Source organism: Amblyomma maculatum, chromosome 1 (assembly GCF_055883805.1).
Source record: "Amblyomma maculatum isolate TAMU_Amacu chromosome 1, ASM5588380v1, whole genome shotgun sequence".
Lineage (NCBI taxonomy): Eukaryota > Metazoa > Arthropoda > Arachnida > Ixodida > Ixodidae > Amblyomma > Amblyomma maculatum.
Window position 1 is genome coordinate 45,212,963 of NC_139344.1, and position 27,475 is coordinate 45,240,437.

General features: G+C 46.3%; 1 protein-coding gene across 1 annotated transcript; it reads left to right on the forward strand.

The window, feature by feature from the left end:
- Positions 1–557: 557 nt before the first annotated feature.
- Positions 558–27,475, forward strand: LOC146202258 (uncharacterized). The gene is made up of 7 exons (XM_084584315.1): positions 558–642; positions 17,137–17,228; positions 17,562–17,663; positions 21,645–21,868; positions 22,499–22,960; positions 23,901–24,130; positions 27,069–27,475. The coding sequence occupies exons 1-7, from the start codon at positions 558–560 to the stop codon at positions 27,473–27,475; spliced, it is 1,602 nt and encodes a 533-aa protein (XP_084440441.1).

Below are 27,475 nucleotides of genomic sequence, written 5' to 3' on the forward strand. Positions count from 1 at the left end.
CTGCAAAAATGTAAACTAACCGAATTTTTGTAGTCGGAGTGACTCGAACTAATGCACAGCAGCGAACTAGCATCGTGCAACACATTTTCTCCTTGAGAGATATTTATAGCCTCTCACGCGTGAATGCGTTACTCTTGCGAAGCTTTTTTTTTTTTTCTTTATTACCAATTTTTTTTTAAGCACACAGCATACACTCGAATACACAACAACAAAGCAAAACAAAAGGAATGCTATAAGCACTAGGCACGTTCTGCCTAAAGCGCTAGATTTAAAAGGGCTTCACTGAAGCCAGCTGGTCCAGTACAGGTAGCCACTCCGGAGAATTATCTTGTGCACGCAGAATTTCTCTCAAGTATACCACGCTCTCGATGAAGTAGTGTCGAGCGGGGTGAACGCGCTCGGTCATTTGCTCCTTCATGCTGCATACTGAGTTTACTGATCCATTGTAAGCCTCCTTTAATGTGCAGCTTTTTCCTGACTCTATCATCTGCAACTCACTTATAACCTTCCTCTTCTTTCTCCTCTCCTTCTCTTTCGCAGTCCCCGTGGTGGTGGCCATGTTTTGTTACCACTGTCCAATCAGCAGCCTCGGTCCAAGACCTCCTCCCCTGCCTTTCTCTGTTTACTCTCCGGGATCTCCATGTGAGTAAACGTCGAGAGTAGGCCGTCCGTAAGATAACCGCAACGAGAGATGACTTCCTACTGGAGAGAATATAGACCTCTAGGAATAAAGCAGGGATGCATGCGTACGCACGAGTTAGCGGGAAAATATGAATGACTGTATCCTAAAGCTCAATGGCCGAAGAAGGACGATTTCGCTTAACGTGAATGGCTGTGAAGGAAAGTCTTTAAAGCTGCAGCATGTGCAGATCTGTAAAAGCTAGATTAGCCGCTTTCAGCCAACTGAGGGCTGACGTCATGTATGTGAGCATGGCACCCTGGGTAATAGGCCTCTATGTCCAAGAACTGTCGAATTTCAATTTCACTAGCCTAGTTAAATTTTTTTTTGCATGCGCTTTATTGTTATGGACAACTCGCTTTATTGGCAGTTTTGCTGGGGAATCAAATTGTCCATATCAACGAGGCATAACTGTCTAGGAATACTTTAAGCCGATGCGCTGCTCAAAGACTTACAAACTGCGCTTCATCTTTCAAGGCGGCGGGGATAACAAAAATCCCAGAGGTCGCCATCGTGCTATATTATACGTTGAGGCCTAAGACAGATTTGCTTCTTCAGCAAGTTTCTTTCTTTTACTAAAAGAGCTGTTTCCATGGCTTCCCTTGCTAACTAGCTTTTCTTTCGTAGGTAGATGGCAGCATGCCCCTGCGTACTGATGCCTTGAGCATGCCACACATATTTGTCCCGTTTGATGCGAACACATGGGTGGGACGCACATCGCAACTCTGCTTTATTTTTAAGGTGAAATCTCTTCAAGGCTCATGGAATGAAATCCCGTGCGCGAGGATTGTGCGCTGGATTTTTGCGTCGGATTTGTGCGCTGATGTGTCACCTGCCAATAATCCTGATGACGTCATCAGAAGAACAAAAATCATCTCTACACCGGGAATTGAGCCTCCATCGCTCAATCCCCAGTCGATTGCTTTGACCAACCGGATATCGTGAAAAAGGCATCATAATTCTCCTTGTCTAGTGTGAAGAGGAGAGCAGCGGTGAGAGTGACACTGCAGTTAGTGATAATGACAATGATGACAGTAGCAATGATAATGACGGTGCATTTACTTGATAATGATAATGAGAACAAACGCGATGCACCGGGTGCAGCAGAAACGCTCCGTCTTTAGCATTTCTGCAGCGAAGGTTCCACAGTGTTCTCTGAATTTTTTTTTTTTTTTTCGCTGCGAGAGCAAAGTGTTATGGAAGCGCGTGAACCTGACGCATCAACCAGTTAGCACTCTGACAATTTTGTTTATGTTTCCGCTATATTCTTCTGCGAAATGTAACGCACTTTTATTTTCCGTAAGACAATACTGCATTGTACTAGTCGTATAAGAGGGCTGCATTTTTAGATTTCAGCGAAGCTTAAGAGACAAAACGCCCAAACGAGTGTGCAGTGAGAAATGAAAAAGAAGAAAGGAACAAAGAAGATGCATGCAGAATGCAAGCACAAATTGTGTGACGAGTGGGATAAGAAAAAAAATTGGGACGATGTCGTTTCGGCTTCTCGCGGGGAGAGGAGCTGATCTCGTTTTTGCCTCACTTTTATTTGGCCAAATTCGCTGCGAGTTATGACGAGACCGATCAGCAGAACGTGTCATACAGTAATGACACACACTTCCTCTAAAAGAATTCGAGCGATTGTAGTACTAGTGGCCACCGCAGTATATAAAAGAATGAAGAGTTCTTCGCCAAGACTTTGCCGACGGCACGTACGTCAACACACGATCTCGTCCTTTCTCTCTCTTTCTATTTTTTTTTTTTCAAGCTCTATTCAGAATCTGCGATATATAGGTCTGAGAAAGAATAATTTGCCGCGCGTGAATCAGCGCGAAATCACAAAGGAATGATTTTTCTGTGCCCATATCGTTCCCAGCGCACAATGGATCTCTCCGTTCTGAATTCATCTAGGGCCGCCCACGTGCGGAGTTAATGACCAGTATTTTTTTTTTTTTTTCGAATCTTAGAATGTTGACAATTTTATTTTTGTTCGTTTTGATCTGAGAATGACGAGAAGGAACAAAAAGTCTGAATAGCAGCTATGTTCGTCTTTTTCTTGTGGTGAGATGTCACATTGGGCATAGAAACATGTGACTCGCAGAACAATGTTTTCTCACCCATATCATTCGTCTATTCTAGCGCCTCCTGTATGGAACTGAAATCACTCGCTGATATGTGCACCGATTTCTAAGAAAGAAATTAATTCGGACTGCGATTGATGACAGACATGGGCTGCAGCGACGTAAAAGTGATATGAGTTGACTCTCGCGGAGTTCTGAAGTCTTTACTCTTTCCTAAAGGGATCCACTACGCCGAATATTCAAACAAGTGTCTTCTATCACGCTCAGACAGCAGATTTGAATTTGGTTCTGAAACATGCACCCGAAGAAAGACTGAAATTCTAAAATTTACTTGCTACACTTCATGAAAAGCCTTCCTTTATTGGGAAGGTCTCGCTGGCTTCTTAGCGTGCCTACCGAGAAAAACCTAGCCTGCCGAAGGAGAATGTGAAAGAAACGAACAAAAATACACACAGCTCTATAATAAGCCTATCATTCAGAGTAGTCCCTGATTGTTTTTTTTCTTTTTATGAGAAAGAAAATTAAAAGCGCTTTTAAAAGGACGCTTTTCCTGAAACCATTCCCTTTCTTCGCCAGCACAAAATATAGCGTAGGCGAATACAAAAGCTGCTGTTCACTGAGATAGCATCAGAATGTCCCGAACACCTCTCGACTTGGGGAATGACGTTTCTTTTTTCACATAAAAACAATATGTAGTCTGACGCGGAGAAACAAAAATTTAGGTTATTGCGTCGGCTGAGACGTTTGCTTATGGCTAAAAACTTCGCTGTTATTTATACTTTCCAGGATGGGCGCTTTGTAAAAGCATCGCAATGCCTATACACGCCGCAATGGCTCAGCGGTTAGGATCTAAAGTAAGCGGATCGACCCCACCGCGTCGGCTGCTTTTCGGTGGAGGGAAAAATGAAGGCGCCCGTGGACTGTGCCACGTCAATTAATGTACGTTGACTGCGTTAATTTGCGGAATCCTCCACTACCGTGTCTCTAATAGCAGGAGTCGCTTCGGAGTCGCTTGTTTCCTCCTAAACAATTGCCACAGGACTTCCAGTGTTACTAATATGAAATAATTCTTACACCTCTCGCCGTTATTGATCCGCAGAAAAATATCTCGCCTATGTCTTTTTCATAAAATATGTTATCACAATTCATACTTACATCTTCTTTGGGTTCAGCCACCATCATAATTTCATCTCAGAATATTCTCAGAATTTCATCAAGAATATTCATTTATTGGCGGTGGTTTAGGACCTCCGCCAATAAATGAATATTCTTCACAGTAACACCGTAAGCTATTCGTATTCGTCTCTTCTCCAATCTAGCAATGATTGGAACAACTCAACTGCGTCACTTACAAGCATTACCAGGACTGATAACTTTAAAACTGCCGTCCAAGGTTTTATTTTGTAAACGAATATAACAAATCATTTACTGTGTGTAGTAATAATGTTTGCTCACTTACATTGCATATTGTACAATTTTGCTCGTGATACCATAACTCGGGATAATAATAATATAGTATTGTAAGTATTTCTGTTCGCCTTTTTGGCTGTTTTTGTGTGTTTTATATTTGTATTCTAGCTTTTGTGAATTTTTGTCTTGTTTTTTGCCCTTCCCTTCTATAATGTACCATGTACCTTGAAGGTATAATAAATAAATAAATAAATAAATAAATAAATAAATAAATAAATAAATAAATAAATAAATAAATAAATAAATAAATAAATAAATAAATAAATAAATAAATAAATAAATAAATAAATAAATAAATAAATAAATACTCCACACTCCCCCCCCCGCCCCCCCCCCCCCCTTCCTCCTCGCACACACACCCGGCTCAACAACAGAAAAAAAAAAGTACTGCTTGTGCGATCATAATCATTTCAACTGAAAACGAGGTGCTGTGAAGTAAATATTCTTGTGAATTATGGTAATCCTTCATAAATGTCAGTGGTGACATGAGGTGTCTTCGGAAGTAACCCCCCCCCCCCCCTTTTTTTTTTCAGGCAATAAAACTCAAGATACTAATTGACAGAAATCGGGAACCATCATATCTACAGTTACTGTATTTGTATTCTTATAATCTTTAACAAATACAAATCCTTCTACAGCCGCCATGAAATGAAATATAAAAGCATCGGTGGGAAAAGCTTTGCCATTAATAATCTGTGCAGTGACCAATGCGATTCTCTGCTTGGGTATATTATCCGAAGAGAAAAAGAGTTTGCGATCTTTGAGGAGCTAAAGACTTCAGAGTATTTCTTATCCGTCGGCACTTGACGGACCCCAATAAAAAATAGCAAACAAAGTCTTTACTAGGTGACTACAACATCGTGAGATTCTTCTTCCACATTTAGATTATCCTCGTCGTCTCGGTGGCTATGGAATAGAGTTTTCGGGTTTTTGACTTCTCGAAGCGACACATTGGGTTCAAGAGACGCCTTAGTGAAAGACGTGCACGATAATTTTGGACAACTCGGGGTTATTTCTGTTAAATCGCGCGGGAAACAGCCGTTTTTGTGCTTCACCTACATGTAAATGTGGCTGCCGAGGCCATTAGTCGATGTCATGACCCATGGGTATCAGTTTCTGAAAGATAAAGGCCATGAGCCAACACGGCGGGTTCAGTGACCACGAAGTTCTACTGAAGGGCAAGAGTTAGATTACCGGCGCCGCAATCCCATTTAGACGGAGTCGAAATGGAGAGATGCAAGTACACTGATATTTCGAGAGCCTGGTAAAGAAAGTCAGGCATTCCCCAAATATCAAGCACCCCCTAGCCCACATGCAGTGTACTGCTTCGGAATGTATACAATTTCAGCAGGCATCAGTTAGGTCATGGAACGATTCCAAGGTTATTGATGTTTTCAGGAAGTCCGAGAATGGGATTCAATTGTTCTCACTTTCGAAGCTGCCGAAAGCGGAACGAACGTTGAAGACAGTTCTTGCTTACCAAGAACCACCGGTTACTGTCATCGCTGATGTCGTAACATAAGAATAACTAACCGCGCCGTTGTTAAACGGCACCAAAATAAGACTATGCGAGTATAAGAACACTTGCATTCTGAATGTGAATCGTTCCGTTCGTGTTTCATGTGTTCGCGGTATACCATTCTGAGTCGTAGGGGTACTAAATGGCGGTTTCGGAAATGTCGATCTCAAGCCGTCGTGCCTCTATTCGCAATGGCAGCGAATGTGTGGCGCTTAGTTGCAGTCCCCATATTTTCGAAGACGGTTGAACGCTTTGAGAAGTTCCTCTTCGTAAATTTGCCTTCGGGCGTATAATGGTGGAACAGTCAACACTTAGTACAACGCCTGCACATATAGTGTTCCGTTACCGGTCAAATATACGATGCTGATATATTATGAAAGGTTTACAGCTTTTCCATGCTTATCGGAACAACTCCAGCCTTGGCGAACCAAATATATAAATGAGCAAATGGGTGAGCAAGTTAGCGAACAGTCAGACGGGTAAATAAAGCTGACACAGTATTATCTTTTTTTTTTCTTACCGGGCTTCTCGACACCCCTTTTTCTTGCCAGAGAAGAAAAATTGTATAACAGATCGCAATACAAGCGAAACATGGGGCCGCCAAGTTTCTTGAGTTGAGCTATTTGCTCACGACGGAGACGAAAACGAGATTTTCGCTCCGCTCCTTCATCCACTTTTATCCCGAGCCCGATGTATTCACCTGGAGAAGGGAACCAGGGTTCCGAAGCGTCGGAGAAGTGTAGCTCTTTATACCTCCGCGTAACTCTGCGCGCGAAGAGCGACTGCATGGGAGAAAGAGGGAAGAAAACGCGTTTTTACGGTTTACAGAAAGGAGCAAAGTGGCTTCTCGCAACGAAGCTGCGTCCCGCATGCTTGGTAGAAGCCCATTACGGCGCCGTATAAGCAAGGGGTAAATATGTTTATGCCGTCGACTCGGCATGTGCGATGCTGCGTCTGCTCCGCGGCCCCCTTGTAAGGCGGCGGCGCGCCGAGTAGACGCCGTGGGAGCCAGGCTTCGTTTCCACGTCGCCCTGACGAGATTTGTCCGGAAATCTAGTTGAGCATTCAGCGAGGGAGCCGCTGCTTTCTTCCCGGGATGCGATAAGTAGGAAGTTAAGAAGGGAATCGCATATACGGAGAACACCTGGCCGTGCTCTTTGCGCAATGTCGGGGATCCGGGACAGCCCGGGTTTCTCGCTGGACGTTTCTGTCTCAGGGGGAACTGGAGAGGCATGATCCCGAACATCATACCAGAACATGTGGGCCAGTTTTCACGACCACGCGTTATCCACTTGCCTACCATGCTTGTTACTTCGAACTTTTAATGCGAAATTACTTTTGATCGAAAGCTCGGTGAACAGGACTATTAGCTAGGAATAGCCGTGTATCGATAGTTGCACACCGCGGCAACGTCTACGGGCTAGGAAGTGCTTCACATTTAAAACACGTCGTCCTCGCTAACAAGTCCCGAATTATCGTTGTATGGGTGTTTTGTTGCATTTTGTCCCTATCCAAACATGGCCGCCATAGTTGGGATGAATAAGCACGCGATATTGATCTCAGCCACTGAACAGCAATGCCGCTGGTCAACACGGCGGCACAGCCAACGGTGGACAAGTTATTGTTTTTGTTTTTTAACCTGCCCGAGTTGCTAAAAATGCTTCTCAGTCTTAACCTTGAGAACTCCCACGTTTTTCCAGCCCACCAGTTCGTTCTTTGCTACACAAGGTATACGGTCAAAGAACCATTTCTATTAGACCCTGCAGAAGCTAAGCGCCAGGCCAGTGGAGAGCTTGTACCCGCGCTGCTTTACCAGTGTTTACGCAATAGCGCGGCACTGGGTATAGAACCCATAACCTATGTATACCTTCAAGGCCTACGTTCAAGCTAATAGGCTACTGCAGAGGTTCGGGCTGTCTGTCACCATGCAACGTTCGGAATCCTGCGGCGCTTGCATCCCTCACTGAAATGCGTCCTCTTCTGAGGTCGCGACGCGGGATCACCCTGCAGACTCTCTTGGCTCAGTCTTTTCTACCGAGGCACCGACGCGAACCGGAGCACACCGGTTGTAGGTGCAGTGGAAAAGAGGAGATCTAATGTTTATGTTTAAAATTTTTATTGATAAAATGGGTGCCACTAAGCGGTAGAATATTATATCTCCACCCACCAACCAATTGTATTAATTGAACCAGGTTATTTCTTTTAAACAAAATACCGACAGAAGCGTTAGTTGGTCGCGATGCACTGTGGGCGTCAAAAAGCGGCTTGTTTTGGTTTGACACGTAGAAGTTATGGACACACTCGCTGCAGATAGGACTGAAACGAACACATTGCTCAGCAGAAAATGATATAGAGCTTTTTATCAAAAATCTACATTTTAGCCAGCGTCTTTAGCTCGCTGACATGATACATTGTTCAGGAAACGAGATTAATGCAGGCCTAAAGCAGATAAAAAGTTTCTTTCCGTGTATGAGGCTACGCTCTGGGGCGCAACACGCGTTGTTATGGGCTCAGGCGAAGCTACTGTCCTCGACGAAATTACTGAAGAGCTTATCCCGCCTGCTTCTTATGACCTATACTAAGCATCCCTACCACAGCTGCACCACCCGGCCAATATGCACCAGTTCCCAACTTCTCAAGCGCGAAAGCGTTAGCAGTGACACGTCGTAAATAACTATGCGACGGCGGCATTGGCTTCGACCTTCTGAAGCCTCGCAGCCTTGAAAAGTTACAAGCATGCCTGCGGCAGGGGGTAGCTCAGATGGCCGGACACTGATTGGTGGCGCTGCACTCGACAATACAGAAGAATTAATCACTCAGAAACGAATATATATATAGTTTAAAGAAGCTGACAGTCTACGAGTCCAAAGCAAACGTTGGGATTATTTTTTTGATGTTTTGTAGTTGGTATATGACAAGAATTAGTCTTATGGTCATTATCAGGATCAAAAATATTAAATGCAAAGCGGAAGAGAAAACAATGCGCCGATGTTTTTCCTTCTGCTTCGCATTTAATATTCTTGATCATGATAATGACCATAAGACTAATTCTTGTCAAATACCAACTACAAAACATTCATAAAAAACACAACGTTTGCTTTGGACTCGTAGACTGTCAGCTCCTTTAAACTCTATAATAACGAGCCCCTCATTTCCCTCTCAATTGTCTCATTATATATATATATATATATATATATATATATATATATATATATATATATATATATATATATATATATATATATATATATATATATATATTTATATATATAATGTGTGTGAAAAAAAGGGGGACTCTGAGCTTGGTGGAGAACACGTTCAAAAATAAGTCAGACGTTGTGAAGAAAAGAATGTATTGACGTTTCGGCCGCGGGACCGGCCTTCCGACGAAGGCCGGTCCCGCGGCCGAAACGTCAATACATTCTTTTCTTCACAACGTCTGACTTATATATATATATATATATATATATATATATATATATATATATATATATATATATATATATATATATATATATATATATATATATATATATGTGTGTGTGTGTGTGTGTGTGTGTGTGTGTGTGTGTGTGTGTGTGTGTGTGTGTGTGTGTGTGTGTGTGTGTGTGTGTGTGTGTGTGTGTGTGTGTGTGTGTTGTGTGTGTGTGTGTGTGTGTGTTTATGCGCGTGCAGAATTTTATTGAAAAATAGCACTCACGCGTATCTGTCGCATAAGCCACATGGACCTTTCTTTGATTTGATTTCTTTCTTTTTTTTTTCGCCGTCATTTCAAGATGGCGGACAATCCGGCGTGCAAGAGCGCAGTATTCCTGCTGCGAATGTTTTGCGCCGAGGTGCAACAACCGTATACATAAATCCCACTCTTCTCGCTGCTAGGGAACTCTCGCAGCCGCGAACCCGAACGTTGGTTGACAGGGCCAAGCAAGAACAGCGGTACAGATGGCTCCTTGATCCCCCCCCCGAGTCACTACAAAATCAACCGTCGTTCAATAGAGCTTTTCCACCTTCTCCTTCGCATCGAGTACTTAATGCGCTTGGTGAGCTCATGTTGAACTCAGCCATTGTACCAATGCTTCTGGACATCTTATTTAACGCGGTAATTCGTGTTCGTGACAACATTGGCCAGAAACGAAAGCGTGCGAACAGTGAACACGTGATTTCTGTATGCGTGGTACGCTGTGCGGAGTCGTTGCTAAAAGACGAGCGTTATTTGCTAGAGTACACACACTGCCAGAATTCAATCCCAAGCAGTCATTTAACGAGCCAAGCCTATTTGAGAATCGAGCCGCCGATTGTCGACAAGGGCACCTGACGACACCGTATCGCACTGGTTATCGAATCAGATCCGCGACGTCCTCTTCACCGCCTACACACTCGCCAGCACTCAAGAGCGCATCAATTCTCGATAGCGGGACCGAGCGGGCTCGTGCCGTCGGTATAGCTCACACCGGCGTACACAGCAAGTGAGCACGCAGCGCGCGCGCGCCGCCCGCCGAGCTGTATGCTTGTACACTCGGCGAAACTTCATCGAGTTTTCAGCGCAAACCCACTCAACTTGTTCCGCGCGCGCTCGCACACAAACGTACTGCGTATTCGCCGCCGCGACGACATCAAAGTGCGCCGGGCCGTTAGGCGCATTAGCCAAACTCAGTAGCGCACTCCCCGCCCCCGAGCGCAGACCGCGTTGGGCGTTGCATGTATATATTGATGGGCGCAGAGGGCCGAGCGCGCGAGCGCGCGCCTGCCCTGCAATATGCATCATAATACGCGTCTCTCTATCTAGCACGGCGGCTCTATCAATTTAAGGCAATCAAAAGGGGAACGCGTGCGGACGGCGAAGGGAGGAATAACGCGAAAAATAAAATGGAGAGAAAAAACCCGCCGAGGATGGAACCTAAAAGCAAGCGCGGCAAATTGAGGCGGCGCGACGAAGTTGTAACCAGCGGCACTATGGTGGTGTTGGCGTGGCAGTTGTGTGGGAAGGGGGGGGGGGGGGCGGGGAGAGGCGAGGTGGCGTGCGATGGATAAGAAATGGAAAAGTAGAAACAAAGGGCTCGACAGCAAGGCAAGAGAAACAACGCACTTTGCGATATTTTATTGACAAGCTCCTGAGCGCGTCTTCTTTAGCACTGCCGCCAACACACGGTCTCTCGCCTCTCCCGTTACCACTTCCGCCTGCCACACTTCCCCCTCCCGTCCAGCCCGCTCGCCAGTTTTTCTTTTTTCTTCTTTCTTTTCATTTTCCCATGGTTTCTTGTTTTTAGGTTAGTTTGCTGATTGGTCTCGCTTTGCCTTTTTTTTTTTTTTTTTATCCTTTCGCCCTCGCCGCATTCAAAGAAGAGGAGAGGCCTGCTGCAAGCGCTCACTGTTCCCAAAATGCTGCGCCGCCTCCCGCGCATTCGGTTACTTTTGCTCCGCACCAGGCGCGCCGAAAGGCGCTATAACTGGGAAAGCCAATTTGTTCGACGCGACGCTTTAAAGACTTAAGTAATGTCATACCCTCGCCGTCACGTCTTTCACTGCCGCTCTCGTTCTCATTTTCTTTCCCTTTCTTTTCTTCTGTCACCTCTCGCTCGGGGAGGCTTTTTTTTTTTTTTTTTTTGTGTGTAGCTACAAGGAACGCACCTCTGTACAAAGCGCACGCCTGACTCGATATTGAATTACTTTCGAAACGCAGAAGGCAAGAATATTGAAAATAGCAACAACTAAGATGTTTGCAAAGGTTCGTTGAAGATTCTATTTATTTGGCGGTTCGCGTTACTTTTGACCCGTCCACAGGCGCGTAAGTGAGAACCACGCTGTGACGCACAAATCACGTCGAAGCCGAGATCGCTGAGTTAAAGCAAGAGAAAGACAAGTTAAATCAAGATATGATAGAGAAAGGCTTCGTTATAGTGTTTCAATTTTCATGGGTTTATCAAATTCACTTTTAACCTGTTTCAGCGCCTCATTTTCTTCTTTTCTTCTTCCTTTTTTAGATTCGCTTCCTCGGAGACTCGAGTATCGCCCCACAGTTTATATTTGTGGATAGCGCGGGAACGTCCTGCACGACATCTTAGCGTCTTGCTTGATGTTTTATGCGCGTATTTTCGGCCAAGTTTGAAGTTACTGATTGATGATTTTTTTAGCTCCATTAATGCCTTCAAGAAGCGCTGTGTGATGTAGCTAAAAATATCAAGGCGCATGGGAGCGTCTCGGGCGAAGCCACCATAGGAAAAAAAAAGGAGAGATAGAGATATACGGAACGCGCCCCGGTAATGGAGGTTAGAACACCAAGCTAGCTGATGAATACTTTCGACACTTTCCATCAAGTGTAACACATTGAGCTTTGTCGATGCTGTTAAAATATTTCCTACTTTGATGACCAGCCTGCTGCGTCCAATAAAACGATGTCACCTAGCTGAGACCTCTGCGTCACAGCATCATTCAAAATAATGGGTGTTTCTTTTTTTTTTTTTTTTTTTTTTTTTTTTTTTTTTTACAGTTTACAGATATATATTTTCGAACCTACGAGTGATACGGGACACAGTCTGTTAAAGTGAAATCTGTATAGCGGGGAGGAAATTATGCCTGTGACAGAGGCTAATTATTGGATAATTAATTCACTGAGTTTCCTAATCAGCATTTTATTTTTGTTTTTAGGGGCATAGTATGTCGCGAAATCGTCACCATTGAAGGTTATCGCAGTTTTTAAATTTGGCACCTTATTTCGGAATATCGAAAGCCAAAAATACGAAGCTCACTGAATACCCTCCAACATTGAATATGTATAAAATGGCATCGCCGCGCGTGGTATCCTAGCAAAAATTATGTTAAATTCTTTTACATCATCCAATGCCCAAACATTGCCTGTATCTGATTTACAAAAAAAAAAAAAATGCGATCGAATGTATCTTAAAAACATGTAATGTGGTAAATCCAACTCTGCTTTGAAATGATTAATTTGACACTTGAACCATGTTATCGATTGGGAAATTTTAAGAGGTTGGATCTTCGATGTGGACGATGTCTGATTTCGCGACATAATGCAATCTGTTGTCCCTTAACAAACAGTTAGATTGTTTCTTGCAATGAACCAGGTTACGCTAACCAAGTTAGGCAAACCAACAACTGCCTGCTGTGTTTCAAAGATTTAGTATTACGCGAAAAATAAACTAAATCAGTTGCAACAGAAATAAATGTTGCTGTCGAAATCCACGGGAACAGAATATTTAAAGTAATCGAGCAGACTCGACTACTCTGCATTACCAGATACCAATGACTGCAACGATATGGATGTTCTAAAGAAAAAGAGAAAAGTTTAAGAAGCCGAGAAACGTGGCTGACTAATAAAACGGGTGACATTTTGAACGTCGAAGGAGCCCCACCATCGAAAGGATGAGCGTGCTCGTTAATGTTTACAATTGGCAAAAAAAAAAAAAAAAGCTTAGAACCCTATATCGAACAAGATGAAGTGGACGCTGAACTCGATCAGGTCACCGTGTACAGCGACACAATCGCTACCGGCATCTGCCGTCCAAACTTCAATAGCGATATGAGCGAACAAGCAAGCAGTCTTTAGAAAACCCGGAATCAAGCTCTCATTAGCACCACTTTCACGGCAGGGCAAGAAGTGAAGGAATGTTTTCTTGAATACGAGTTTCTATGAACGTGGAACCGTTGGTCGCGTCACCTGAAAAAGAAAAGAAAAATGCGGCAGCAGCAGGAAACACTACAATTCGAAGGGAATGATGAGTCAGCATCTAAAGCATGGTTCGACGCTGGAAGGTGTTTCTTGAAAAAAGGATGTCATTCCAGAGGGGCTTGTTAAGCAATACAGATGCAGCCAAATAAGTGTTAAAAGCATTCCGAGTAGATGCGAACACTGAAAGCGTTGCACATAAAGGGGCAGTTGCCTACCAGGCCATGCTGCATCCCGTCCTTCACGCTTTACCGAAAGAGCTGATCCCGGATTACCACCGCACATATGCGGAGCTTCGAAATGGAAGAAAGCCAATAGTGGACGATGACTTAGTGTCAACGTTCTTCTATTCTGTTCATTGTTTTCTTTATGTTCACTTGGGTCTTCAGGGTGAATAAATAAATAATAAAAAACCCTTGCTCGTCATCAGATATCGCAGAGGTGACGCCGCTTCAATCTCTGCTGAAATTCTTCCGCTTCGGTTTAGAGAGCCGCGAGAGGATGCTGGAAGAAAGCCCCGATGACGCACATGGTAAACCTTCTCATTTTCATGAGAACGCTCACATTTATTCGGCCTCAGCCCTGCATGGAATGCGTCTCCTGCGACTCGAAAGGAAATAGCAGCCAAGAATACTGGTAGAAGATGTCAGTAAGGGAGAGAAACGCAATCCTCGCAGCGAAAGGCGGATGCTTTCGCTGTGAAGCATGAATATCGCGCGGATCATGGACTACAGCATGGACATCGCTCGAAACAGTGCAGGGTTCATATCAATTGCAAAAAAAAAAAAAAAAAAAAAAAAGACCGCAGACGTGCGACAGCGTTATGCGACCTTGCTGTCATCGAAGCCCAAGAACTCACGGTGGACCAACTAAAGGGTGCGGCCAGCAAGCCTGCGTGCATCAGTAGCAGGAAAAAACCTTCCCCTTAATGCTTAACGTGACAGCCCTAAACAAAGTAAAAAAAGAAATGCTTCTTGAGCTCTAATAGCGGTAGTAAAATACCATTCGTTACAGAAGACTACTGCAGAAGCATTGAGCGCAAATTGCTCGGAAGTTGGAACAGAGTTACTGTCAGTGAAAGTATTTGGAGGAAGAATCATGAGAAGCCTTTCAGGTGAGTTTAATACTTCCTGCGCTATCGGGGCTATCCAAAAGCACAGCACAAAACTGACACCTTTATATACGAACACGTTACCCCTTCCCCAACGAAAAAAATCAGAGAAATACAATGAGAGCTGATGCTTCCTTTGAGTGATAATGCGGGTCTTACTGGCTGCCCACGAACGGATGTGTTCATTGGCTCAGATCAATATTGGGTGACTGAAAATATCAGAAAGCTGCTCAACAAGATCACTGCTGTCGAGAAGGTACTTGGATGCGTGGGCTGCTAGTGTAGAGGCGAGTGTTGCGAGAGACAATCTGCAGCCACGTTATTATCACGAGAACGACAGTGGCTGATGGAGAAACTGTTGCGATTCTGAAGATGTCCTGGCAGTTGGAAAATGTCGGCATGTAGTCGGACACAGCGACAACAAATTCAGACTCCCAAGCCTTGGAAGTCGTTAAGTTAGACATGAAGCTGGAAGAATACCCGATTGTGCTTCCAAAGTCACAGCGATACGCAATTCTGCTGGTGCACAAAGCCTGCATTGCTGCTCTATACGGAGGTGCGAGGTACACGCTTGTGCAAATTCCAGATAAATACTGGTTTATATGCAAGCGTAATCTGATTTAGGGTGAGGTGAGACTACGTGTGGTGCATCTGTAAGCGACATAGCGTCTCGCATTTCGATGCACTAAATGGGATCCTTTCGCCTGACCGGACGTCCCAAGTGGAAGCGTTCCAGGTCGCGGGCCTCGACTTCGCTGTCCCCCTCATATGGTGAAAGAGAACAGTCAAGCGCTGAAATGATATATTGTAAATGCTTATATGCGCTGCAACGCGGGTCATGTATCTTGAACTTACTGCGGCACCCGACGCTCAGAACCATTTCGCCAATTAAGGCACAGAGCGGAAATTAATAGCCAAACGCGCACCGTGGTGAGGCGGATTCTATAGAAAAGGCTGCTCCACGATGCTCAAAGGGCATAAGCTGAGAAGATAGATGAGACTGCCATACCGAGATGCTATTAAGCTGACAATAATACTGGCTGAGGCAGAAGCCATGGAAAATCCAAGCCCCTTATGTACACTTAAAGGGCAACTCCGGGGGGTTTTTTGACATTCAAATATTCTAATAAAAGTTTTACTGCAGATTCTCCTCTCCAGCCTGACGCATTCTACAAAATTTGGGCGCCGTACGATAATCCGTTTGCGCGCAGCACGACTTTAAAATATGCTGTTTTCATGGCTTAAGTTGAGACTATTTCTGCCGGCAACACTGAGTTTCTGACGTCACAAACAGTATACCCGCGTTACTGTCCCCTTGTCGCATGAGTATGAAATTGTGAGGCTTATATTGAACTACCTCAGACATTTTATGCAATGCTTCATGATTGACATATTTTATTTTCGCTATCCAACGCACGTACGAGTGTTTCTCTAATACTGAGTGTGACGTCACCATTTCGTCACCTGGGACGTCGTTTCTGGCCTTGAAATCAGTTTCGGTTTCGATTTTCTGTTTTTTCTTTTTAAAAATACTGCTAATTGGAATTTCGAAAAACGTTTTTTTGTGTTCGAGTCAGGACGTGCCGAGGAATGTATTTCAACCAAAAGCACAGAATGATGGAAAAACCACCAGAGTTGACCTTTAAGAGGTCCCTATGACGGCGTTGCACACATGCCGTCAAGTTTCCTAACGGGAAGACGCTTCGTTCCGGGCGATTTGGGAGAGAAGATGGTGAATGCTATATGCTTTCTGGCAGACATAGCAGCGAGAGTACGTGGGATAGCTGCACTCGGCTAATACCTCTAAATAACCCAAATGCGCGACTCTTCTAGTCAGAGAGGCTGTCTTGGTCCGCAAGAATCAACTGCGATTGCTCTGGAAAAGTGGAATCATCGCTGGAATATTTTCTGGGGAGGTAAGGATGCCGCAGGGAAAGACATTGTGACGCCCTGTTCAGCTACTGCGCCCTCCGAAAATATAGGATGAGCAAGCTCATTAGGCGAGGCAGCATTGAAAGCTACATTTCGTCCCATCTTTAGCCTGTGTATTATTTTTCTGCGTACCTTTCACTTGTTTATGGCCGGCAGCGGCTCTTCACGGCGACGGGACCGCAAAAACAAGAGGAGGGGGGAGGAACCAAAGGCCGATGTAAGCAGAGAGTTCCTCCGTCTGTAGTTTTATGGACAACGGACAAAACGGGGCACAACAAGTGTTTTCGATCTCTTCCCCTCTCATGACGAGTTGTTTATTGCTTCCTAAAATAAATTACGTCACGTAAATCGACAACAGTTTAATGTCATTTAAGGATTTAGTGCTAAACAAAGAGTAAGCTAAATCGGTTGCACCTGAACAATTCTGCTGGGCGTAGAGCCGCGCAGTTGTTCTTAGCACAAATCTCGTTGTACACATTGAGAATATAAGTGATGCTTCAGAAGTTTTGGAAAGAAAAGGACAGCCATATGAAACAACACACGGGGTAAACATGCAATGAAGCTTAAGTTTCAAACTAATTATGCAGTTTTGCGCATACTGAGACTGAAAATTCTAGATTATGCTTTGTTCACCCTGTTATGCTTTTTTTTTTTTCTTCTCAGATGGTAGCTATGGATACCAGTCGGAGCTTCACGAAGATGCCTTCGTGCGGAGAAAGCAGCGAAGGAACAGGACGACGTTTACCGTCCAACAGGTGGGCATCTCTACCTCATTCCGCGTCTGCATCGCAGCGGAGCGCGTTGTGTTCAAACGGGCGTTCCTCGCACAATAAACACCTGGTCGGACTCTCGAGTGTCAACCACGTCATTGTTCGTGGCGCTCGTATTCGAACAGTGTTATTTCTTAAGTCTTAACGAGCTCGCTGTATGTCACTTCTCTAGTGGAATCACATTTTAACGGCGCAGAACTAAATGTTTAGGGTACAGCGCGTAGCCATTGGAGGATGCAGCTTTGCTCGCGCGCAAGAATATGCCTGCAAACTGTTGTGACCCACGTGTCTTGCACATTGCTCCTTCTAACTTCGCAGCTGGAGGAGCTGGAGAAGGCGTTTGCTCAGACCCACTATCCGGACGTGTTCACGAGAGAGGACCTCGCCATGAAGATCAACCTCACTGAGGCCAGAGTCCAGGTACGGAACTGCTGCATCACCGAATGCAATGCCAGTAGAAAGTGCCGCGGCGCAGCGTCCGCACCAAGCGTTAACTGTAACCCACCATATGCAGGCCGGATGCACGCCCGTCAATTCCACATTAGGATGGCGGATGCTAGATTTTCATCACTGGTGATTTTAGTGTGCAAGCTCACATAATGGTTCGACATTTGTCCTTTACTATATGTAGTACGGTCGCTGCGATTGCTGCAATAATGACGACAATAATAATCATGTAATTATTCTAGCGGCTGCCCCAGTTCTCGGCAATATATGAGAAGGCGGGGAAAAAAGAAATGTGGCCAGGTTGGCATCGACTGAATTGATACCAGCAATCTCACTTATGTTGATACTAGATTAGATTCCACAAGTAAAAAGGCAGAGTAGATGGTCGAAACAGACAACGCGCGAACAGTGCTCACAGAAGGCGCAATATATGAACGCCGAGAGAAGGGCCGCCGTAGATTCGGTTGCACAGAATCAAAACAATGCACGAGATCATTCATTTATTTAATGACGTTCAAAGTCCGTAGTTATTAATTTTGTACTAGAAAGGGACTCATACTGCGCAAATTTGCTATAGGGCCCAAGAACTGCCACGACGCTCGAGCATTCCTGACAATATCGACGTGTCGAGATTTCTGTTAAAAAGAACGCTGCAGATCTAAGTGTTTCGCTTCTAGGCTTCAAATATAAGCCATAGGTAATCATTTCCTTCCGCAGCCGATCGAGAGAGTAGCCTACGCAGAGAGGCGCGCAACGTTCTTGTTCAATTTTGAGCATATATCTTGTCGCTCGAAAACAGTAGGGCGGGAGGCCCCTTTCTCATATGACCACCTCTGTGAGACTGAAGCACCCCACCGAATATGGTCAGACAGCTGAGCGATATTATGCTAGGTTATGCAGCCTCGAATTTGAGATGACGCCTGCGAACCTTGAAAGTCCAATTTGTCCCCTTTATTATGTTAGAGAAAGTGAATTGCGGAAAAATGCCATAAAAACCATAATGGTTTGCTAGTGTATTCTCCCTTTCAGGCTACACCTTCAGACAGCGAAAAAATGCAGCGTCTCCGCTGCCCTTCAGAAAAAAAAAAAGAAAAAGAAAAAAAGGAAACAAAGAAAGAGAGAGAGAGAGAAAGAGTGAGAGAGAGAAATCTGCACATACCTGTAATAAACTACTAAACCTGGACAAGAATACGATGGAGACTGGCTGTCGTGAGCGAGCAGTACTTTTGTACCACATAATAATAATAATAATAATAATAATAATAATAATAATAATAATAATAATAATAATAATAATAATAATAATAATAATAATAATAATAATAATAATAATAATAATAATCAGCCTGATTATACCCACTGCAGGGCGAAGGCCTCTCCTATATTTCTCCACTTAACCCGGTGTACCACATTAAGCCGCATACAAGATGGCAATTTTCACTATTACCATTTTCTATTTCGCTCCTTGTATAGGCTTGGCCGTTTCACGCAATTATATCTCCAGAGATACATTAACGTGATATTACCGGACCTTTTCTTAAAAAAGGTGTGGCTCATGACAAAGGGTGTCTGATGCTTTCATATACAGTGAGTTCCGTTCAAGATATTGATAAAAGACCCACTGACAAGCACAACCTCATTTCGAGCGAGTTACTGCGGCAACATAATTAAGAAAGAAAAACGAAACGCCAGCAACTTCCCCTCTCTGTCCTCTTTCGTAATCGTCGCGACAAGTACTGAACTCTACACTATGCTGTCAACGGCAGGACATATCGCTCTGCGTTCCCTGAAAGGCAACCACCACGTGGCCAAGCCACAGATGCCACGATGTGGAGTATATAGACTCCAGCACCAAGCCGCGTAAGAGCGTAAACAGAGGTTGGAGAACAAAAAAAAAAAAAAAAAAGAAAAAAACAACAACAAAGAACTGACAGGACGAAGATCCAGCGAAGCGAGCATTTGGCTAAACAAAGCGGGCGTTCCCCGCGTCCCTTCCCTCCCTTGGAGCTGCGAAGAAAGGCGCGAGGAAGGAGGGAGTGGGCGCTCTCCTTTATAATAGACCCGGGAGCCGTCCAGAGCGACGGCACGGTCATAGCCTGGCGCGCTCGGGCCCGGCGCTTCGGTCGGCCGACGCGAGGGCTAATTGAGTCGGCCGTCCAATGGCGGGAAAGCCGCGCGCCACCCGGGTTTTGGCGCGGTCGCAAAGAGAAGCCGCACTCGAGAAAATCCGCCTCATTTGTTTCACTTAGCCCCCGCGACCGACGCGCGCGTAAATCACACGCCGCCGCGAACCGCCCGCCCCGAAGCCGCAGCTGAAGCCGTGGCTTGCGGGGGATGCCGCACACTGGACTAGGCTCGGCTGCAGACACTGCTGCTTCTGCTGCTGCTGATGCCGAGTACACCCCCCCGTGAGCACAATAGGAAATGAAAGGGTCAGGAGAAACCGAGAGGACACAAGTCTAGCCTGCGGCGTGTCTCTGCCGAACGTCCCAACAACGGAGGAGACGAGCGACGAAGTGTTTCAGAGTTACTGCTTGCGAGCAGAGCACATCCAAAGTCGTGAAGTGAGACAATAAATGGGAGGAATTATGAATAGTACCAGTGTCAACAGCAGGAGATTATATTGGGTAAAAGTGTAGAAGGAAGCAAAAGCATCGAAATCAGCATGGAGCAGTTAGTCCGAGGCCATATATACATGCGATAACCTCATCTGCTAGCCAGAGTGGAGAGAGAGAGAGAGAGAGAGAGAGAGAGAGAGAGAGAGAGAGAGAGAGAGAGAGAGAGAGAGAGAGAGAGAGAGATTTTGGTTGGCTAGACCGGATTCGAGAAGAGGCATTAAGTTTCAGAGTAAGGGGTGGGTTATCTGGACACAGTCAGATTATGTGAATGAGGTTGAGAGTTGGTGCAGAAGCGCCATTATCAAGGTGTTGGGTCAGGGGGAAAAAAAAAAAGGCAAAAATAGCCTTTGTGGCGACTGCACGCCTTACACTGCTTGGTTCAAACACCGCTGCATAGGGCGTGAATTTGCTCGCTGGCGTTCAGAGGAAAGTGAACAAGCCTCTACGCGGAACCATTGCAACCCCTGCCAATTTCGCCACTGACAATTCTTTAAACACACTGTACCTATGATATGGCTTTGAAAGCACAATCAGGCCTGGTAAGACGCGCTCGCAATCCAAAATTGTTTTTGGATAGTGTTAGGAAACGAAAGTACCGGTCCAATCTACTCGATTCCATTGCATTCTTAAAGTACACATCATAGGGTCATGCATGGGCCACTGATGGAGTGAAATTTCAGTATCTGCGGCACGGATTTCATCGGGATGTGTTAAAGAATATTCGGATAAAATCTCTGATATTGTTACATACGCTGGTGTAGATTCGCACTTAGGCACAAAGAAGCAGGGATCTCGAATATACGGTTCTAATGATTCAGTGATGGTGGGGCAAGCATGAATTTGTGGCATGCGAATCGTCGTCTCGGCGAAGAAGAAGACGACAGACTCAGCACACCTGCCAAGCACGCGCAGTTAGTTCTACGTGGCAGCAGGATTGAATGCCGGCGGTCCGCTTTCCCGTTCCCACCTGGCACAACGGGTCCTGCCAAAATCTATTTGTGGAGACCCGATGACGAGTGTGTCTGTTGTTCATCTCCACAAATTCAATATTAAGCGTCATGTTAGAAACATTACGCTATACAATTGATGCACAGTGTGCGATGCAACGAGCGACTACGAACCTGGTCGAGATCTACATAGAAATGTCTTCCCTTCTACATTAGAGATACCAAAAAAGGACGGATATTAGGGAAGAATCGCGCTGAGAAAGCACCCCCCCAAAAAAATGAATCAAATCTTAGTTGGGGATAGCAGCAGGTGCTATGGAAAGAGCATAACGAAGTACTTTCTTCGCGTGACCACCGGCATCACGAGTGCAGTAAACGCTTTCTTGCAGGTGTGGTTCCAGAACCGTCGAGCCAAGTGGCGCAAGGCAGAGCGGCTGCGCAAGGAGCGCGAGGAGAAAGACCGCTCTGCCACCGGTCCGGACGGCACTGCTTCGGGCTCTGCGGCAGCCGCGGACGCCGGCGGAGGCAGCGACATGGCCACGGGGGCCGACAACGGGCCCCCAAGCCCCCTCTCGCCGGGAGAGCGGACAGAGAAGCAGGGCGTGCACAGCAGGTGGGAACTGGAGATGTTTTGTCCTGCCCTTTTCCACCGCTGATTGTCAAGCATGCAGAGGAAGAAAGAGAGAGACTAAAAAAAAAAAAAGAGAGAAAGCGAAACAATTAAGGGTTATTTCAAAGAGATGAGAGGTTTCAAATCACAGTGATATATTAGCTTTAGCTGCAGGGCGAGGAAGAGAGCTGAAAAGACGATGTGCCTTTGGAAAATTGAGCGAAAGCAACATAGGAAGTCTAAGCGCCGAAAGTAAGGCACTCTTTCATTCATGGCGTTCTAGAGAAGCTATACCAGCCGGCCTACTTGAAATGACGACGACAATGGGTGTACTGATATGCATGCACATAGATGATGCGCATCTCACGAAGAAGGACGCCCACAAGACAACAGGTTTCCGCATGTGTTTTGAAAAGCGTAACACGCGCACGCACGTAAACAATAAAACCTTTCTGGTCAAGAGAGCATAACATGCGGTTAGCGAGTGAGCTCCTTTTAGGTTCTCGGGCACGTTATGCCACATCAATATCGCCTTCAGGACTCAGTTATTCTTGGAGAAAAGTGTCATTTTGCTCTTCAGAGCTGTAGTCAAAGATAGCCTGCGCCTAACGATGCGCCATCTCTCGTTAACAGCGGCTCCTTGACCGTGCACGACGAGGACGACGACGAGTCGCAGGCGTCGGCGCAGTCCGACTCTGCAGGCAGCGCGGCGGCAGCCTCCTCCACGACCGGCGGCGTCGGCGCCATGACCAGCGGGACACCCTCCCTGCTAGATCCGTCGCGACTGACAGACCAGTCGCGGCTCGAGGCGCTGGCCAAGGCGCACGAGGCCATGGGCTCGCCGCTCCTGGCTGCCGCAGCTGCTGCAGGCAGGTCTCCACTATCGCTGCTTCCTCCGCCTCTGAGCGCGGCCTCGAGGGCAGCTGCATTGGGTGTGGTGGTCTCGTCGGCTTCCTCCGTCATGGACCACCAGCAGCACCACCAGCACCCGTTCTTCAAGGACGCCCTCTCATCGTTCGCGGCGGCAGCCGCTGCGTCGCTACCCTTGCGAGGCATGCACCAGCACCCGCTCTTCTCGGCTTTCGCCGCTGACTCGTGAGTGTCCGCTCTCCTGGGTCGCGAAAGTCGCTTCGGCTGTGAAAGGGCACAGCACGCAGACAGCAATGCTGATAAGTGTTGAGGAAACTATGCTATCGGCGGAGTGCCGGCATCTTAGCTATTTGGCTGGTCGGTAGTTCTTCTGGACACACTTATACAGTTCTTCACGTGGGTGTCAAAAGTGAGTTTTGGTCGCGTCCTCCCAGGTTTTCATTTGTGCGGAGTATATGCACACAGCGATTTCTGAACTAACAAAATAATATTTTTTTTTCCGTAATTGCACAAACGTCTGTAAGATCACAGGCCGGAAGAAACAGACGTACTTGGAGAAGGAATTGAAATATTCGAATTCACTGTTGAAATTGAATAACGAGGACTACATGCTTATAAAACTCAAAACTTTCTTAATAGGGCTTATCGAAATATTTCAGAGCGTGATATTAAGGAGGCAATAAACTGAATTACAATGAAAAAAAAAATGAACGAAGAGCCAATGAAATATCTCACTTATTGATCTGCTCGCAGCGCAATTCGGCAGTGAAGGCCTGGTGAAGAAATCAGATCAAGATGGCGACAATCGACAGAGCTACAATTTATCAGAACTGTGTCATTTTCCTAACTGAAAATTACAATCAATCTCAATTGGAACGAAAAGAAGAAGAAAAAAAAAGATGAAATTTCAAAAGTAGCAGGTCGAAACGTCACCCACGCCGCTGAGTGCGGAGCTTTGCCGTAATTGTCATTTGCTGCAATTTGCGCCGACTTCGAATATGTTATTCGAGTACCACTATACTGAAAATGAATGTGCGTTTCCACTAGACTACCTTACACAGAGGGGCCACACGTGAGGCGTAGTATGCAACACCTGAGCTGTATACATACGTAGTGTGTGCGCTCTTTGCCATTTGATTGAAGAGGTACGCGGTGGTCTCCGCAGTGGATTAGGCGGGCATGGTGGCGGGCCTCCTAACGTCGGCGTGGGCGCCGGCAACGGCACGGGAGCTGGAGGAGGAGCTGCCGGTGGCTGTTCAGCCTCGGACTCGCTGCTGGGCCCGCACCCGCGCTTTCCCCTGCCTCCCATGTACTTCCCGTCGCACCTGTCGGCGCAGTTCGCCGCGGGACACGCTGCCGCTGCAGCCGCTGCCGCGGCATCCTTCCCCTTTAAAGGTAAGCGGCCGTCGGCACTCCAATATCTGGCGCAAATCAGAATCTATGCGGCGTAACGCAAGCGCGAATCGAGTCGTTTATTTTTGTTATGCCTGCGTGTGCGTGTGGGCGTTGAATGCATTATTTCACTCTGAAACGCCTCACCGACAATAAACGTGCTCGTTGACAAATTCGGGATCTGGCATGAATATACAAGCTATAGGACTTTGTATGTCGGAAGTTCCGGCATTAGAAAGACTAGCGCTGATCAAAGAATTTTCTGTTTTTTTTTTTTAATTACTGCGTAAGTGGAATATTACGACGATTTCAGGAGGTTCAGTATGCCACTTAAAATGAGGTATAAGTGTGTCTTTCTTGCTGTACTTGCTTATGGAAATTCTTGCTTGTGTAGTATTACTCTTGTTAACCAAAAGACTCAGTTAAATAGCGGTGCCCATGTAACTGACGCCCTCATTAAAATGCCTGTTCAGTTCCCGAGTAGTTCACTCTTATGTCGCATTCTCCAAGTAGAATGGTGCGACCGCGCTAACTGAGAGGCTAGAAGAAATATAACGGTATCACCGCATTTTATTGAGGGCACATTTGACGTGTCGTCGTGTCTTTTTCTTTTAGATATCAGCAGTCCGCACATTGTTCACGATCTTATACGCCGCGCTAAAATGTCGAACTCATTCGAGGATGCCGAGCTGCTGCGGCATAAGCTGCTTCAACAACGTATATTCCCTCCACCCATTTAACTGCACTGAAAATTATCGGTCATACTGTCTGAACACTTGCAGCTTGCGCAAGACAACCGTGGTTACCTATGAGAATGTGGGAAAAAAGGGTATAATGCATTCGGTGCCCGAGCGCAAGCACCGCTTCCATGCCAAGTGAAAAGTACGAAAACCGCGAAGACGCGATTAAAAAGTGTCATCGGTCACGGTTACCCCGAAAGGTGAAGCGTTAGAAGGTGATTCTGTTGCTATGCTGGCCTGTTAAGGTCAGTCAACGTTAAAGATCGCACTGACACAAAATTAGGCTTTTCTGTGTTTGGTTTGGTTTGATTTGTGGGGTTTAACGTCTCAAAGTGCCTCAGGCTATGAGAGACGCCGTAGTGGAGGGCCCCAGAAATTTCGACCACCTGGGGTTTTTTAACGTGCACTGACATCGCACACGAGCGCCTTGCTTTTCGCCTCCATCGAAAAGCGGCCGCCGCGGCCGGGATTCGCTCGCGCATCCTTGGCCACTGTAGAATTTTGCATGTAGTAGACAAGCATGGTATGAACGCTTCGGGAACACTATTCGATTAGCATTATAGTTCTCGCGTTTGTGTTATATTAACCGTGTTAATGGCGAAAACTGTGTATTGCCAAAGGAGCAGAACATTCAAACGCGTGCTTGAGCCCAGATTTGCACTCTGAAGAAAACAGCGTTTGATTGCATCTGTTTCAATCGTATGAGAGAGCAAGTTTTTGCGGATATAATTTTTCCTTTTACCAAAACTGCGGACCAGGCGGGATGAACAGCTGAGTGCCTGACAGTTCGCTACACATGGGGCGGCGTCCAGAGACAGCAGCGTCACGTGGCAAAGGCCCCATGTGCGCCCCTTGTTACCGCTTCGGCCGATCCTATATATATAGGGACACGGGGCAATATTTTGTAACTTCTTTAACAATTGGTTCATTTTGCCTCGTTCTCATTAGTTCGCTCCGCCTTTGACAAAAAGGCTTGAGATTGATCATGCATGTTGACTAGCTACCACCCCACGTCACTGTTTGCAGTGACCAGGTCTGGAGAAGAATAACGAATTTGGTAAAAGAATCGCCGCAAAACACGACCGCTTGTTTCTCAAGGTTCTTGGAGGGCCTACCCAGTTAAACACGATACAAACCCACCACGTTGGCTCAGTGACTGCGCAGTTATGCTTCTAAGAACGGTGCCTGGAGCATCTGGGCTTGAACCAGAGGCTCTAGAGGAACCAGAAGAATATGACAAATGCAAAAACACTCTTGTACAGCGATACCACGGCTCGTAAAAAATCCTTAATGGCTCGAAACTATGGATTTCTCTATAGACCACATTGCAACTTTGACGGGTAAAAAATCATGAGGAAGCTTTAACACCACGAAGATTGGTTGGTTGGTTGGTTGGTTGGTTTGTGGGGCTTAACGTCCCAAAGCGACTCAGACTATGAGAGACGCCGTAGTGGAGGGCCCCGGAAATGTCGGCCACCTGGGGTTCTTTAACGTGCACTGACATCACACAGCACGGGCGCCTTGCTTTTCGCCTCCATCGAAAAGCGGCCGCCGAGGCCGGGATTCGTTCCCGTATCTTTGGAAACAGTAGCCGAGCGCCGTAACCACTGCGCCACCCCGGCGGGGACGTACTAGCACTGACGTATGTCATGGCCACGGCTCATGCACAGATATAATCGAGCTGGTCTGGTGCACGTTTCCGCTAATACCTATTCACTATTCTGATGATCTGTTTGTTCACTGAAGCGGCAGACAGTATAATTCCTGCGGATTCCGAAGTTGTTGTAAGTGGATGTGTAGGCACATTCAGAATGGTATTCGGCATCATTTTGTCACCGACTCGGTTCAAATGTGTGAGTAACCCTCGCCTGTAGTGCTGGCTCTTTGAGAGTCCGCGTGGTGCAGACCTCCCGCCACGCCAGGGGGAAGAATATCCAGCAGAGAAGACGAGAGTGCTGCTTCAATTTTTGGCATAGTGCGTTCGAACAAAAGTACAACATCCTGATGATTTTGCATCTTTTATTTCTTTGAAGTACTGTGAGAAAACGCGTGACAGTAGAATTACTTCCAAACAAGTCTTACCCTTAGTCTGTACTGGATGTGCATTTGCCATCAATCTGCAGAGTGTTCAAGTATTACGTTCCTGCAGCACGTGCTGTGAAACGTCCTTGTCGTCAACCCGCCGCCTCTTTGTCGCGCAGGCATGCACCCCCTATGCGCCTGCTGCGTCGCCAAGAGCCATGGCACTTCGCCGCACCAGGCGCCCTCGCACGCGGCGGCACCGCCCCATCACTCAGCTTCCGCCGACAGTCACCACGCTGCAGCGGCCCTCAGCCAATTGGGGGCCGCCGCCAGCGCAGCGGCCGCCGGCGCCAACGGCGGCGGCAGCAACGCCATCATCCCTTCAGGCGCGCCGGCGCTCTCTGGCGCCGCAGGCCGGAGCGCCAGTGGCGCCTCCAGCGGCAACGGCGGCTCGGACGAAGTCACCACGACGAGCAGCGTGTCTGAGCTGCGGCGCAAGGCCCGCGAGCACTCGCAGGCGGTCATGCTCCAGTCAGCGGCCATGCTGAAGCCGTCACCAACAGTCACGGCCTCGGAAAGCGCTTAG